Here is a 16,417-nt window from a genome sequence, read left to right as displayed (position 1 = left end):
GACAGTAGAAGTGACCCCTAAAAGTGGTCCTTTTGTGATGCCTGAAGGAGATGTAGGGAGTCTTAATGAATTTGATTCTATAAACCATAGATCTAAGTGAGCCTTGTCACTGTAAAAATCATACCCTATAGACATTTGTTCCATAAGTAGGTATCATCCTGTCTAATGGGAGGACCAAGCCTTAAAACTGCATTTTTGAATATTTGATATCTGTTGAATAAAGGAGAATCCATTATTATGATACTATATTCTGGGACTACTTTTTCTGACAGGAAAGGACAATATAAACCTTCAAGTGTGGTTCCGTACTCTCATTCATTTTTTAAGCAAGTGAGGAGATACCGAAGACTATAATAGCTCATTTGTTTCTGGAATTACTTTTTACTTTGAGGCTTGTATTTTTATAGTCTTCAATTTTTAATTAAGGAAAGATATAACTCTAGATGCATTTTCCTTCCTTGTGAGCTCATAATTCTTTCCTTGATTTCTCTCCAGGTCCTGAATGCATGTTCCCCTCCAACATTGAGCCTGAACCTAAAGATCTCACAGTTGGGGTTGCCCTGCATGGAGTCACAAAGATCTATGGCTCAAAAATTGCTGTTGATAACCTCAATCTGAACTTTTATGAAGGACATATTACTTCATTGCTGGGGCCCAATGGAGCCGGAAAAACTACCACCATGTATGCTACTTTTCAACACTTACTATCATGAAGCATAACCCTTACTATTTCTTCACCTCTTTCATAAAAAGTAAAGTTATCATATCCCCCAGATGGATTAAGAGAGCCCAGCTTGTATACTGTAGAATGGATCTAAATCAGAGGGCCCAAACTGTGAGTTCAAAGGCCAGATCAGACCCACCAGATAAGCTTATTTTGTCCACCTAATATTGGTCCACTAGTACATCTTAAAATTTTTAATTTTAGTGCCAGTATTTAAATATAGGGGCATTATCTAAAAAAATAAATATTCCTAGCAGGTCTTAGTTAACAGGATGTTCTGGCAACATTTGATCTACAGGCTTAAGTAGAGACAATTATTTAGGGCTTATTAGTGACCATACTCAGAGGAGACATCTACTTTCTGGTTTGACTCTGGTCCCCACCAATTTTCACTGCCTCATACACTCAGTCTGTTTCATTTATTTGCGTGTATATCCTGGCCCGTGTACCAGGTTGGGTCTACAAACCTTGATATAAACACACTTAGCCCCAGTTGCTTTGTTGCAAGGAACACTTGTCTTGATTCAAGAAGAAAGAAAAAGATCACCAGCATTGGGTCACTTTGCTGTAGAGTATAAATTGGCACAATACTGTAAATCAACTATACTTTAATAAAAAAATTTAAATAAAAGAAAAAGAAGCACCAGATATCAGATATGGATCAAAGAAGCCATAAGTAGTACATGGGCTATTCTTTCTCTCTCTTCGTTTAACTAGCATTTTCCTGTATCCTTATGAAGAAAAGATTGAAATGTTTTTAAATTAACATTTTTTTGAATTTTTTTTCTGTGACTCACCTCCAGTGCTCCACTAGGCTTAGTTTGGAGTTAGCTCTGAGATGCTTTTGGTCCTCTAGCCCTTATTTGAGAAAGAGTGTCTATTGCCAGATCTGCTATTTACTATCATCATGAGTAAGCTCAGTGACTGCCAAAACATATACAAGTTATTTTTTTGTAAATAAAATGAAGTTTTGTAACAAGAAAAGGTTATGAAATGAGTGAACATGCAGCTCTTCTCATTTATATGACCTATTTCAATCAGAGTTGTTTTTCTAGTGAGAACATAATGCTTAAAAGGTAAGATTTCTCTCAGTCAATCAGAGGTCAATGAAGAAAAGGGAGCAAGAAGACTTTTGAAGAGGCTACACTTTTTGCTGATAAAGTCCTCACTTTAGTCTTCTGAATATAAAGAATGAAGTGTATTATTGATTTTAATGTGCTTATGGGAAGAATTTTGCATTGTATCGATTCACTGTTTAATTCACAGTAGCCATTTAAAGTCTATTACATGTAAAGCACTAGTTTGGTACTGAAAGTGTGAGAAAACACGTCCTTTCCCTAATCTCATGGAGCTTATGTTTTAGTGGAGAAGATGAATATTAAAAAACGGCCCAGTTTACTAGCCATCTGAAAGTTGATGAGGAGTTTTGTAAGTGAGAATATCCTAGTTGCAGTGTAGAGTGAAGAGTCTGAAGATAATCAGAGTTCATGTGGGAAACAGAATTAGGAGCCTATATCAGTTGGTAGACAAATGGTGATGTGGCTCACCCTATGGTGGTGGCTGGAAAATGGAGAGATAATGGAGTTAGGAGACTAAGATAGGAACATGAAAAAATTTATGCAACAGTAGGGAGAGGTATCACACACTGAAAGAATAACACCAGTGAGGGTATGGGTTTGAGGGCAAAGTCCACGAGCTAAGATTTAAACATGTTGAGTTTGAGTATCCTGTAAGAGATTCCATGGAGAAGTGACATTGTTAGTTGGATATATAGAGCAAGCTTGGAACTGAGTGAAAAGATCTTAGCTGAGATATAAATTTGAGACTCAGTGGCCTACAGGTACTAACTGATGCCAGGGAAGTGTCGGCATTTGCTCAAGGAGAAATTACACTTGCGGTTAAAGAGCGCAACCATTTCTATCACTATTACCACCACCATCCCACCGCCATCACCATTATCACCATCATCATCATGTAGTGTTTCTATAACACTCTAAATTAATTTTAACTTGTATTCCCAATTAATACCATTTTACTTCATAGCTTGACCTGGCCTGGGAAGATACACTGTAGCATTTTTTGCTAGCCACTGAGATGTATTTAATCCTGAAATCTATGTCAAAGCTTTGGTTCACACCTAATTTATTGTTTCTTTGTTTCCAGTTCCATGTTGACAGGACTGTTTGGGGCTTCATCAGGTACCATCTTTGTTTATGGAAAAGATATCAAAACAGACCTACATACTGTACGGAAGAGCATGGGGGTCTGCATGCAGCATGATGTCTTGTTCAGCTACCTCACTACCAAGGAGCACCTTCTCTTGTATGGCTCCATCAAAGTTCCTCACTGGACTAGAAAGCAGCTGCACGAGGAAGTAAAAAGGTCAGTTACGATGAGAATGAGAACATGCATTGGTAACCCCCCTCAAAAAGAGGCTGGGCTATAGTAACAATAACAGGAAAAATTTTCTCACAAAACAATTGTTTTTTGTTTTTTTGTTTTTCTAGTATTGTATACATTTAAGAGCATTATCCTCACAACCTATTATTATACTTAAATTATTTAACTCTCTTCATCTCTGGCTGCCATATTGCCCCCAGTCCTTTGTTTCTAATCTTGGTGGCTACTGTACTGGTCTTAACTGGACTTCCAACTTCTGTATTCCCCTATACAATCTCTTCCCCTATACAATCTATTCTTCAAAGAGTATCCAAGGTGACCTTTTTAAACCACCGACGAGACCATGTTACTCCTCTGTCAAAACCTTCTAATGGCTTCTCACTACACTCAGTGTGAAACTCAGGAATGTCCTTATCAAGGCCTCCGCGGCACTTTCCAATCTGCCCCCAATATCACTTTTATTTCCTTCTACTTTCCCTCTATATACTCTGCTCTAGGCGCGCTTGCCCAGGTGCACACTGGGTTTTGCTGGCCTGTTCCAGCCTCAGGGCATTCCATGTTCTCTTTACCTACAGGAGCCTTCCCCAGACCGCCCTTTGACTTACTCCTCCACCATGCTGGTGTCTGCTCAAATATTGCCTTTTCTGTGAGGACTACCATATGTAAACAGATGCCTAAAATAGCATACCCCCTAGGTGCTCATCTCATGTACCTGCATTATTTGTTTTTTCCCAACACCATATTATAAACTTACTAGGGAATATGTTTATCAACTGAATTTCCCCTCCATTATTCTCGATACACACACAAACTAGAACATAATCTCCTTATGGATAGGAATATTATCTGCTTGATGCTTTTTTCTCCAGCACCTAAAACAGTCTGGCAGAAAACAGGCAGGCACTCTGTAAATATTTGTCAAATGAATGAATAAAATAATGAGCCATATATTCATTTTGTTGTTTTCTGAGTATCGATTTTGTGCCTCCAACTATGTGATAAATAACAGAAAACTGTATCATGAATCCTAGTTTATTGTACCTTGCTGAGCACATAATAATTGCTTAGTGAATACCTATCATTTAAGATGTTTATTGTATTTTTCCAATAACTAAATCTTCATCTGTAAAAAATAATCAACATTATTTTTAAGGACTTTAAAAGATACTGGACTATACAGTCATCGTCATAAGAGAGTTGGAACATTGTCAGGAGGAATGAAGAGGAAGTTATCCATATCCATAGCTCTTATCGGAGGATCAAGGGTGGTGATTTTGGATGAACCATCCACAGGAGTTGACCCATGCTCTCGCCGAAGTATATGGGATGTTATATCCAAAAACAAAACTGGTATGAGTACCTTCTTATAGCTTCTCCAACCAGCAGTTATAATTTGGCCCTCCGGTATGCACACAAACAAGCTGAAACCTTTTCTGTTTATAATCTCCATTAAACATCTCAGACGGGTCCTTCCTTTTCCCAAGTCTTCTCTTCTCCCAGCTAAATTTCTGGATCAATTAGTTAATATCTGTGTAATGCCCAGTGTGAACTGAGCACTTAACTGACCTTTTTGAGAGCATGCAAGTCTGATAGAAGTTCCTTTGGTTCTCAGCTACCCAGAGGAGCTGAGAACCTAATTAGAGATACCAAACATACACAAATGAAAATAAACTGAAAACAGACTAAATAAGTGCTAACAAACAGGATGTGAAGCAAAAGAGCAATCAAAGTGGAATGGATTAATCAGAGAGGAATATTCAGAAAGTCTTTAAAATTAATGCTTTTTCATAGTGAAGAAAGGGGGAGGGAGGAGAGACAGACAGACAGACCAACAGACAGAATGGAAGTGAAACCAAGAAATAGACTAAGGGATTGGGAGGGGTTGCCCGCACTGTAGAGTATGGACATTTAGCCTTACAGCATAAAAATGTGCATTTGCTGCCAACTTCTAATAAAAACACCCCAAATATCAAAGAACACCCCTTCTGAATTTTTCTTTGATCATTTTGGAAGTTCTTTCTGATCAGTTTTTCAGTTAGCTCATAAAATGTGACTCTTCTCCTCATAAATCACAGGATTTACTTGTGCTAACTCAATATATCTTGGGAATGGTCTCTTCATTTTTCATTCTTGTTTGTTCTCCTCTGTATTTTCAAGCCAGAACAATCATTCTGTCAACGCACCACTTGGACGAGGCTGAAGTGCTAAGTGACCGCATTGCCTTCCTGGAGCAGGGTGGGCTGCGCTGCTGCGGGTCACCTTTTTACCTCAAGGAAGCATTTGGGGATGGGTATCACCTCACACTCACCAAGAAAAAGGTTCGTGGGAGAGAAAACATACCTCATTATGGGGTCATAAATTCATATTTATATGAAATAGAACCAGAATCTATCCAACTTTATTCATTGCTAAAATTCATTATTAATGTGTTACATTTGTGTTTCTCAAATTTACCTGAATATCAGAACACTTGAAAGTCTTGGTTAAATCACAATTTCGGGCTCCTCCCCAAGAGTCTCTAAGCTGGGAGATCTGGTATGGGGCTCCAGAATTTTCCACATTTCTACCAAGATCCCAAGTGATGCTGATGCTGCTGGTTTGGGATTGCACGTGGAGAGCCAATGTGCTAGATAAAAATGATCTATCACATTACTGATTGAAGATCAGCCTGTTAGTTTCCCTAGCATTTCAGTGTACATTAGATTTTCCACTATATTAAAAGTAGGTGAGGAGAATATGCAGTCATGTATTCATCTTCTGATCAGTACTCCTCGAGTGACACTGTGGAGACTAATTCAGATGGGGCAGTGATGCTTTCACTTCTTTGTAGAACAAAAATGCTATTAAGCCTCCCTGTACCACCTAAAATAGCGTATATATCAATACTGTGCAAGATGTATATGCTATTAGAAAGGTTTTGACTACTATCATTTATTTTATATTTGATCATCCTGATGTGGCTTCCAAAATACAAAAAGTAGTTCGTTGTTATATTCATTGATTCGTTCAAAATGTATATATTAGGTGCATATTATGTCTTAATATGTGCCCAAGACGCTATCCTAGCCACTGGGGATACAGCAGTGAACTGACGATACTAAGATACCTGCCCTTTGGAGTTTATATTCTGCTGGAGTGTGGGGAGTTCAGATGGTAAAATTGTTAGCTATATTATTTAGAATATCCACAGTGATAAATGCTATGGGTAGAAATAAAACAGAGAAAGGGGAATAGGGAATGCCGAGTGGTGCCATTTTAAGTAGAGTAGTAAGTGAAAGGGTCTCTGAGCAGGTGACAGTTGAGCCAAGAGTTGTCCAGACAGAGAATAAGCCATGCGGGCAAAGGCCCTGAGGAAGGGTGCACCCGAGCTTGAAGCAATCTAGCAACAGAGACTGCTGCTGCTGGGGTGGAGCACGGGATGGTGGGATGGAGGATGGTAGGCAATGCATTGGAGAGGTGACAGGGTTGCGGGAGAGGGGAGCCAGTGGAATAGTGACTTTTAGGCAACCATAGGGACCCCAAGTGGGATAAGGAGCCATAAGAAGAGTGAGGTGTGACCTGACCTACATCTGGAGTGGCCAAAGGAACTCACTACCTTCTAACTGGGGCCCTTGGGCACTGTGGTGTAAAGACAAGAAGTGTTTAACTTTTATTTTTGTCTCTAGAGTCCAAATCTAAGTGCAAGTACAGCATGCGACACGACAGCCGTGACAGCAATGATCCAGTCACACCTCCCTGAAGCCTACCTCAAGGAGGACATCGGGGGGGAGCTTGTCTATGTGCTTCCTCCATTTAGCACCAAAGTGTCGGGGGCCTATCTTTCACTCCTGAGAGCGCTGGACAGTGGCATGGGTGACCTCAACATCGGGTGCTACGGCATTTCGGATACCACGGTGGAAGAGGTACACCTGGACATTTCCTTTTCTCTTAAAGTTGATGCAATGTATTGTTGCCCTAGAATAAATATGAACAGTTCTTTTAAAAAAATTATTTTAAAACAAACATTTCAAGAAGTAAAGGGAACCAAAAGTAAAGATGCTTTTGATTATAAAAAAAGTTAATTAAAAAGACCCATTTCACTAAATCAGAAAATCTGAAAATTATCTCAATATTATTCTTATGTAAGACTGACTTCTGAGAACAATCATATTGCTCCACTTACGTGTGTCTTTTACATACAAATATGTTCATGTAAAGTCACTCTCAAAAATATCCCTTAAAGTCATACTTATTTGTCTGAATAAATGGGATAAAAATTTGAAATCAAAACTGAACATAGGTGTTCCCGTGGTGGCTCAGTGATTAACGAACCCGACTAGCATCCATGAGGACACGGGTTCGATCCCTGGCCTTGCTCAGTGGGTTGAGGAACCCGCGTTGCCGTGAGCTGTGATGTAGTTTGCAGACATGTCTCCAATCCAGCGGTGCTGTGACTGTGGCGAAGGTCGGCAGCTACAGCTCCAATTGGACCCCTCGCCTGGGAATCTCCATATGCTGCAGGTGCGGCCCTTACCAAAAAAAAAAAGAAAGAAAAGAAAACTGAACTTAGAAACTAGAAAATATATGCGTGTTTTATGTTAATTGAGTATTCTGGCTTCTTTTTCTAGGTCTTTCTGAACTTGACAAAAGAGTCACAAAAAAGGGATATGAGTCTTGAGCATTTAACACAAAAGAAAATTGGAAATTCCAGTACCAACGGCATCTCCACTCCTGACGATTTATCTCTGAGCAGCAGCAATTTCACAGACAGAGACGGTATAAATCTAACGTGCACATTTTTTTGCTTAATTCCAATAAATGACATAAATGTGAAAAATCATAGGACAGATTTTGATTGTTTAAAATTTCAACTCTAAATTCTTTCTAGATTTAAAAAGACTAAAGAAATGCAAGCTTTCTTTTTTCTAGACAAAGTATTTATTAAGCCAATTTGAATTCTATGTTTCAAAAATATTTTGAAGAACGTGAAAGAACTTCTTTATTAGGGTGATGGTGAGTCTTCCTTCCACCCACCGCAAGTCATTTTCAGGATGTTACCACAACTTCAGAGTTGTGTTCATCAATTTATAAAAGGTAGCTCACTCACTGCTATTAGACATGGTCAAGTGGAGGTAACAGTCATTTTAAAAAGAGGGTTTTTTTTTTGTTTTTTTGAAGAGTCATCACTCTTCATGGGACTTTACTAGAAAACATGTCTAACCTTCTCCCATCTCTGAATGATTCAGATGCTGAGAAAATGCTTTTAGGGGAGATTCTCTGAACTGATGAAGTTGGACATGATGGTTAAGAACCTGTAACTACAGGTTTTCCCCTCCAATTCTTCACAAAAATATGTTTGGAAAATCATGTTTCTTGACATGACCTTGAGGAATTGGGCTCTTTTGAAAAGAGCTTTTATACTCTCTATTCTCTTTCAGACAGTTACTTTATGCCTTTGGAAACACTCTTTACTTAAGGAAGCTTATAGTAAAATCACGTATAAATTATGGACTAGTCATTTCAACAGTTTGCTTAAATTGGGAAAAATCTCTGGGGACATAGCTTTTAGTTAAACATGTGCCTGGCTCTAAAACTCAGAAAAGATCATCTCTGATGACTGTGTAATTCTGGAACTTGGGAGCCTCATTTGTCCTCTGCTAGGTTCCTCAGGTATCATCTTTTGGGAAAATAATTGTCGAGTCTGTGAAACTGAGGACTTTGAGTGGACAGTGGACATCTGCTTCAGGAAGCAAATGTTACATATTTGCCTCTGCATGTGTCTCATAATTTGAAACTATTCTTCAGTCAGAATATTCCCCTCATTGACATTATCTTTTAGAAAGCACATTTGCTTCATTTGATACACCTGTAAGTCATCCACATGTAATTTCTCAAGAAACCGAAAAGCATACTAATTGACTTAACATATTCAGCTCCTTATATACAATTCCCCTTTGCAGAGATATGAGTTTGCATTTAAACTTGTTCACTCTGTTTAATTGGAATTCATTTTAAATTAAGCAGCTTTGTATTTTTCCTTATCAGCTAAATGAAGATCATGATTTTTATGCTGCATAATTTGTGATGAATAAGTAAAAATATCCACAGGGTTGACAAATACTGTCATCTTATCACATGTAAAGGAGTGCTTGGTGGCAGGCCTTTGGAGAGAATATTATATTTGAAAATATTCTTAGAGGGGACTGCTAAAATTTTCAGTTGTACTTGAACTGTAGAGTAAGCAACAGTTTATGGCCTGCCCAGCTTCTGCCCACACTCAGAAGCCATGGGGTTTTTCTCAGCATCTGAAGAGCATTTTCATGGCAGGGGTGGGGAACGGGTTGGGATTGGGAGGGTTGGGGGGAGGAGTAGACATTTTTTCCAGTGAGTTCTCTTTTGTAACTGAAGTGATAAAAATGGAATTTTAAGACATGTAACCAGTCCAAATTTCTAAAAGAAATGTAATGAGTAAGTATTTGAACTAGAATTATACTTTGGAAAAGAGCATTTTCCTTTTCCTACATTTAGGGTGACTTCATTGGACCTCACATTAGAATGAGAGCCAGTTAGACTTACAATCATTAAGTTAGTCACAATAGGAATGAGTTAGACTAGACTAATGTTTTGGTTCCTATTTATTTTATTTGAATTCAATTTATCTCTCTTATTTTTTAATGGTCACACCCACTGCATATGGAAGTTCCTGGGCCAGGGATTGAATCCATGCCACAGCTACAACCTGTGCCACAGCTGTGGCAACACCAGATCCTTTAACCCACTGTGCCTGACTGGAGATCAAACCCACACCTCACAGCAACCGGAGCCCTGTAGTCAGATTCTTAACCCATTGAACCACAGTGGAAACTCCTGAATTCAATCTCTTGATGGAAACTATTTCTTGAGTGTTAGTAGCTAGTAATACATAATGAATCTGCATTGAGACTAGAGACTGGGGACACTATTCATTTATAAAATTCTAGATAGCTCACTTGACATGTAAAATTACTATGCATATGATGAGGGATATTTTGTGTATAGTAATTTATAATTTTCAAGGCACTTTTACATAAGCTATATGATATGAGATGGAGAGGCTCAGTCCCAAAGCTGATCAATGAAGAGCTGAACCTCAAATCAGAATCTTTAAAATATAGTCTTTTCCTACATGCCACATTTTGCCATTCATCCGTAGTTTTTGAAGTTGCTTTATTACTTAATTTATCAGGATTTCCCAGAACCATATTAAATCTCTCCTTTTTTTAATCAGACAAAATCCTGACCAGAGGAGAGAGACTGGATGGTTTTGGTCTGTTACTGAAGAAGATAATGGCTATACTCATTAAGAGGTTCCACCATACCCGCAGGAACTGGAAAGGTTTCATAGCTCAGGTTATTCTCCCCATCGTCTTTGTAACTACTGCCATGGGCCTTGGCACCCTGAGGAATTCCAGCAACAACTATCCAGAGATCCAGATCTCCCCATCTCTTTATGGTACCTCTGAACAGACAGCCTTCTATGCGTAAGTTTCTCTCCTTTAACTAAAACATTTCCGCATGCCTCCAGAGGTGAGTTGTGCCTGAATGAATGCCATGAAATGCTAAAGGAGCCTCAGTCCCTGATCCTGCCAAAAGAACAGACAGTTTGATTTATTGCACCTTGACACTTCTCTCACCAACACATAACTTTTATGAGTTTTCGTGTTTGTCTAAAATAAAGTTATTGTAGATCTTTATTTTTAATGATGAGGCTTTAATCAGGAAAGCCAGGTTAGGTATGAGTCCCCAATTTGTTGTAATATATAGCAAATAAATTTTTATTGAATATTGAATAGCAGTGTCAGAATTCTGTATAATATAATGTTATATATAAAGTAGGTGATCGCTCAAGTTCCTGCCATGGCTCAGCAATAATGCACCTGACTAGGATCCATTAGATTGCTGGTTCTGTCCCTGGCCTTGCTCAGTGGGTTAAAGATCGGGTATTGCCATGAGCTATGGTGGAGGTCACAGACGCTGCTTGGGTCCCACATAGCTGTGGCTGTGGTGCAGGCCGGCAGCTGTAGCTCTGATTCAACCTCTAGCCTGGGAACTTCCATATGCCACGAGTATGGCCCTTAAAAATAAATTAATTAATTAATTAATAAAGTAGATGATCACTAAATGCATTTGACAGTTAAGAAAATAATAAGGCAGCCAAATAGAGACATATGCTTATTTTTGTGCATGATCCTTTTTTTCTGAGACCTAAGTCTTTCTTTAGATTTTTAAGAAAACTGTCCTACATACAGCATATTTCATCTCTTCAAACTATTCATGAGCATGAATTTAATATGGAAGACCAGTGGTGGAATCATGAATTTGTTTCTATCTTTTAATATTACAGGAATTATCACCCAAGCACAAAAAATCTGGTCTCAGCAATGTGGAGCTTCCCTGGCATGGACAACATATGTTTGAACACTAGTGATCCGTAAGTGGTTCTTGTTTATTTCTTTTATTCAACACTCCAGTGTGTGTGCATGTGTATGCGTATGCATGTGTATGCATGTGCATGCAAATGTGTGCATGTATGTGTGGGTGTGTGGACAAGTGAGTAATGTTATTTGGATGGGGGAGGTCAGCACCTGATTGAAATCTGTCTTTAACGGATTTGATCTTCTTTAGTTCATTCCACTCACTTTGCTATACTGTAATAATAAACAGGTGCTTTAAAACCTGTACAGTTTTTTTTTTCTACATATTTTCATTAAACAGTCACAACCACCCTGAGCATTATTAATCCCATTTTTAAGATGAGGAAACTGAGGATCACATGGACTGAGACACTTGCCCAAAGATATCTAGAAAGTTGTGTTTCTAAGTCCAAGACCCCCATCTTCTGACTCCAATCCCCATGTTTTTGTTCTGCATGGTGTGGCTTATTCACACTTGCAAGATAATACGTGACACATAGAAACCTGACAATTATTTTTGTAAAGTATCCACTTTCCATTAAAGGAGAGAATGAAAAAAGCAAAGGAAATAAAAGGGTCCAAAAGTTCCATCCTGCCACATTAAGACAATTCAATGAGCTTTGGTCTCAACACTTTAATCATTACTTGTTCTCTCTCAATTCCTATAAAATGTCAGATCACTTGGAAATGGTAGTGCAATGAATATTCAAGTTATGAAAAGTCAGTAATTTGGGAGTTCTCGTGGCTCAGTGGTTAACGAATCTGACTAGGAACCATGAGGTTGCGGGTTCGATCCTTGGCCTCACTCAGTGGATTAAGGATCCTGAGTTGCCGTGAGCTGTGGTGTATGTCACAGGCGTGGCTCGGATCCCACGTTGCTGTGGCTCTGGTGTAGGCCAGCGGCTACAGCTCCGATTCGACCCCTAGCTTGAGAACCTCCATATGCTGTGGGTGCGGCCCTAGAAAAGACAAAAAATGTATACATATATATATATTTTTTAAAAGTCAGTAATTTGAACCTAGGACTATACACCTGAATTTAATACCAAATACTCACGTATGTGCTCATACATAAACGTGAGAATGCACACACACACCTCATTTCAATATCATTTTTACTTGCAGAAGGTGTTTAAAGAAAGACAGTCTAGGAAAATGGAACAGCAGCGGAGAACCTATCACTAATTTTGGTGTTTGCTCCTGCTCAGAAAATATCCAGGTAAGATGGAATTGCCTCTCAGTGAAGGAGAAAAAAGAAAGGAATAAAGGTCAAAACTTGAAATATCTATCCAGGTTACCAAAGAGTCAGTATAATTTTGTTTTATGGAAGCTAGTAGCTCAGTGATGTGGCCCTAGGCATCTCAAAAACACTGAACTTCAGGTCACTGTTTCAAATCCATCTTAGGACAAACTTCTGAGGTAAGTAATTCTATGATGGTCTTTGCAGAAACCAATGGAAAATGAATTTTTGGTCTCAGTTCAGTTGTAACCAGAAAGCTCTATGTTTCAGACAACAGAATGCTACTACCATAACTGTCTATATTTGAAAACACAGCGAGACTATTACTGTAGTGGTCAGTTGGGAAGTTAGTAATGTGTAAGTTCAGAACAGAACTCCATGTTTATAAGCAACACCTCCAGGATGCAAGAAACATCGGTATCCTGAAAGAAACATTAAAGATTGTCCAGCCATCTCTGTCTGTAGTTCTACAGATACATACCTTAGTTTGCTGGGCTTATCAAGTCAATAAACTTTTAAGAAAATCAAATTCCCTGGGGAAATTAAATATTGTTGAAGAGGTCGTGAGTATCTGAGGGTCACTATGTTGTCAGCTTACTTCCTCTTAGGGAGGAATCTAGCAATAAATATTTTCTTCAAAGTGCCATAGGATTACATCCTAAACTGTCTTGGTACATATAGTATTTTAGAATAAAGATGTTTTCAGTAAATGCAACCTATTTTTGTGGTCTCACGGAAGGCAGTTACTAACAATGAAAGCTGGGATCCAGCAAGCATCTTCTGAAATCCTTGCATATATAAATATTAGTCTTACCCAGTACTCAGAGTTTTCTAATTCCTCATCCAACTTGGCTAATTTCTGAAATTCTTCATGTATTTTCTTGACCTCACGGTAAAAGTCAACTAACTTAGTATTTAGGCTTGGAATCTGGATAAATTTTATTAATTTAAAAAACTCAGTAGATTAAATTATTTTCAATTTTATATTCTGCTGATGAGAATCCAAATTTGTGTAAATAGCTCTTGAAGAGTGTTGACAGTATCTACTAATGCTGAACATATACATACCCAATGGATTTAGCAATTCCATTCCTGTTATAATCCCATCAGAAACATGAAAAAATTCACTTAGTCAAACACTAGAATATTCATAGCAATGCTATTTATAATAGCCACCAAAATTCCCACTAATAGTAGAGGAGATAAATCAAATGCAGTGTATTTCCACAATGAAATTCTACATACAGCAAAATGAGAATGGTTTACAACTACACACATCATATTCTCACAAACAAATGATGAGTGAATAAAGCCAAATATGAGAAAGTACATACATACAATACAATTACATTTATATAAAATACAAAAACATGCAAAACTCTTCTGTGCCAATTACTTTGGAAGTGGTAGTTATTGGGAAGAAGCATGACCAGAGGGGTTGGGGTACTAGCATTGTTCTGTTTTCTGATCCATTTGTCGGTTACAAGGGTGTATTCAGTTTGTCAATATTTATCAAGCAGTATACTTATAATCTATATGCTTTTCTGTATATATAATATTATTCCATAAAAATATTAAAGCTAAAAGTTGCACTGCATACATAAGGGTATCTCTATTTATGAAACCAGTGACATTCCAGAATGTGATCTTCAAGTTGATACAACTTGATGCACGGTGAAATTTTATATTTTAGAGCAACTTGCAACTTAATGCTCTTGATACACACATGAGGTGCCAGGCTCAGGCTCTGGGACCCCATGAAAGCTGGAAGGAAAAACTGGAAACATACGAAGCTTTCCCCAATTAAACTGCATGACCGTGAAGCATGGGAAGTTTTAATGAAAAGTAAGTAGTCAGGAAGTGCAGAAAGCTACAAACATAAAAATAAGTGGTTTAATCTAAGCTCAAATTGATTAATAGTAGTATAACAAGGTACTTAATTTTGACACATGTACAATGGTAATGTAAGATGATAACAATGGGAAAAACTGGTTGACAGGCATACAGGCAGTCTCTATACTGTCTTTGCAACTTATGTATGTATAAGCAATCTATATATATATATTGATTTAGGTAGAATTAAATTATTTTTAAATTTAAATATGTATACAATTGAGCTCTGACACCTAGGTTTTATACCTTAAAACTAATATAACACAAACTTTTCTCCACTGCAGTCAGTCCCTAAGAACTTATGCCTGTTAATATTATCTTTTCAATATGAAGCAAACATTTTTTTCTTCCCTGTGAATTATTGAGGCAATTTTGAGTCATCTGAATGTTTAAAGTTATTCTCCAAACACATCAGGCTTGTCAGTACAGTGAAAGAAATGTAGAACATTAGTTAACTTGTGTTCCTTTTTGGCTTTAAGCGAGTTCTAAACACAGGTATGTGCTCTATATAAATAACAACTATTTGTTCTAATTTCTTGCCGTCAGCAAGATGATTTCCTTCTCAAACCTCCTTAGAGGCAAAGGATACTCTTATCATACTCTACCAGTTGCTCTAATAGGACAAATCATGAGACTGAAGCTCCTTAACATTGTCTATTTAATTTGTATAGCATTGTCCAGAAAGAACTTAATTTTTAACCTTATTTTTCAGGAATGTCCTAAATTTAACTATTCTCCACCTCATAGAAGAACTTATTCTTCCCAAGTAATTTATAACCTGACCGGGCACCGCTTGGAAAATTATCTTATATCAACTGCTAATGAGTTTACGCAAAAAAGGTAAAAATACTCTGTTAATAACATTTAATTTAGACTATCTTGCTTTCTTACTGTTACAATTTTAATAGTATATATCTTTTGAATTTTTGGCAATAAATGCAAGTTTCTTTTGACTATTTGAGTAAATTCTGTTTTATCTAAACAGCCTTACATATTAAAGTTTAAGTAATGACTCAAGATTTGATCACATTGAAAAGCATTGTCTAAGACTTCAAAAATTTATTGTTAATCTAAGCAAAAGAGAAGTTATTGACTAGATTATGCCAACATGGAAAGTTTTAAGGCATGGCTTTTGGTGACAGTTGTCCTTAGCTGCAATATGAATGTGTCAAAACAAAACATGGTATCTGCATGTGAATAAAATGTTTCATTGTACAGCACGGCCACAGGCTTGTTGTTAAGCCATCTAAACATTTGCTATAAATTTGGCAGCCTTACATTTGCAACATGGATGGACCTGGAGAACACTATGCTAAGGGGAATAATAGACAAATATTGCATAATTTCACTTGTAAATGAAATCCAAAATAGTCAAATTCATGGATAAAGTAGTATAGTGGTTGCCAGAGTTTGGAGGAAAGGCAAAATGGGGAGATATTGTTCAAAAGCTACAAAGTTTCAGTAATGCAAGGTGTACATTCTGGAGACCTAATTAGAGCAATGTGAGTATTCTTAAAAATACTGTATTGTTACTTGAAATTTTCTAAGAGAGTAGGCCTTAAGAATTCTCAAGATGTAACTATGTGTGATAATGGATATGTTAGTTAAATTGATTGTGAAAATTATTTCACTATATATATATATATATATATCAAGACATTTCTAAGCTTTAAATATATTCACTTTTTTTGTCAACTATGTCTTAATAAAGCTGGGAGGGGAAAGTTG

General features: G+C 37.5%; 1 protein-coding gene across 1 annotated transcript in view; it reads left to right on the top strand.

Moving 5' to 3' along the window:
* Positions 1-16,417, top strand: part of ABCA12 (ATP binding cassette subfamily A member 12) — a 206,306-nt gene that overhangs the window by 150,287 nt on the left and 39,602 nt on the right. Inside the window, 10 exon segments of the mRNA XM_021074975.1 lie at positions 496-682; positions 2,888-3,106; positions 4,278-4,474; positions 5,282-5,442; positions 6,790-7,026; positions 7,732-7,879; positions 10,371-10,623; positions 11,487-11,573; positions 12,682-12,775; positions 15,402-15,529. Of these exon segments, the coding sequence (XP_020930634.1) occupies positions 496-682; positions 2,888-3,106; positions 4,278-4,474; positions 5,282-5,442; positions 6,790-7,026; positions 7,732-7,879; positions 10,371-10,623; positions 11,487-11,573; positions 12,682-12,775; positions 15,402-15,529 (1,711 nt within the window).

The sequence above is a fragment of the Sus scrofa genome, chromosome 15 (genome assembly GCF_000003025.6).
Source record: "Sus scrofa isolate TJ Tabasco breed Duroc chromosome 15, Sscrofa11.1, whole genome shotgun sequence".
NCBI classification, from domain to species: Eukaryota; Metazoa; Chordata; class Mammalia; order Artiodactyla; family Suidae; genus Sus; species Sus scrofa.
The sequence above is the reverse complement of the archived record's forward strand: the minus strand, read 5'-3'. Positions and strand labels throughout refer to the sequence as shown.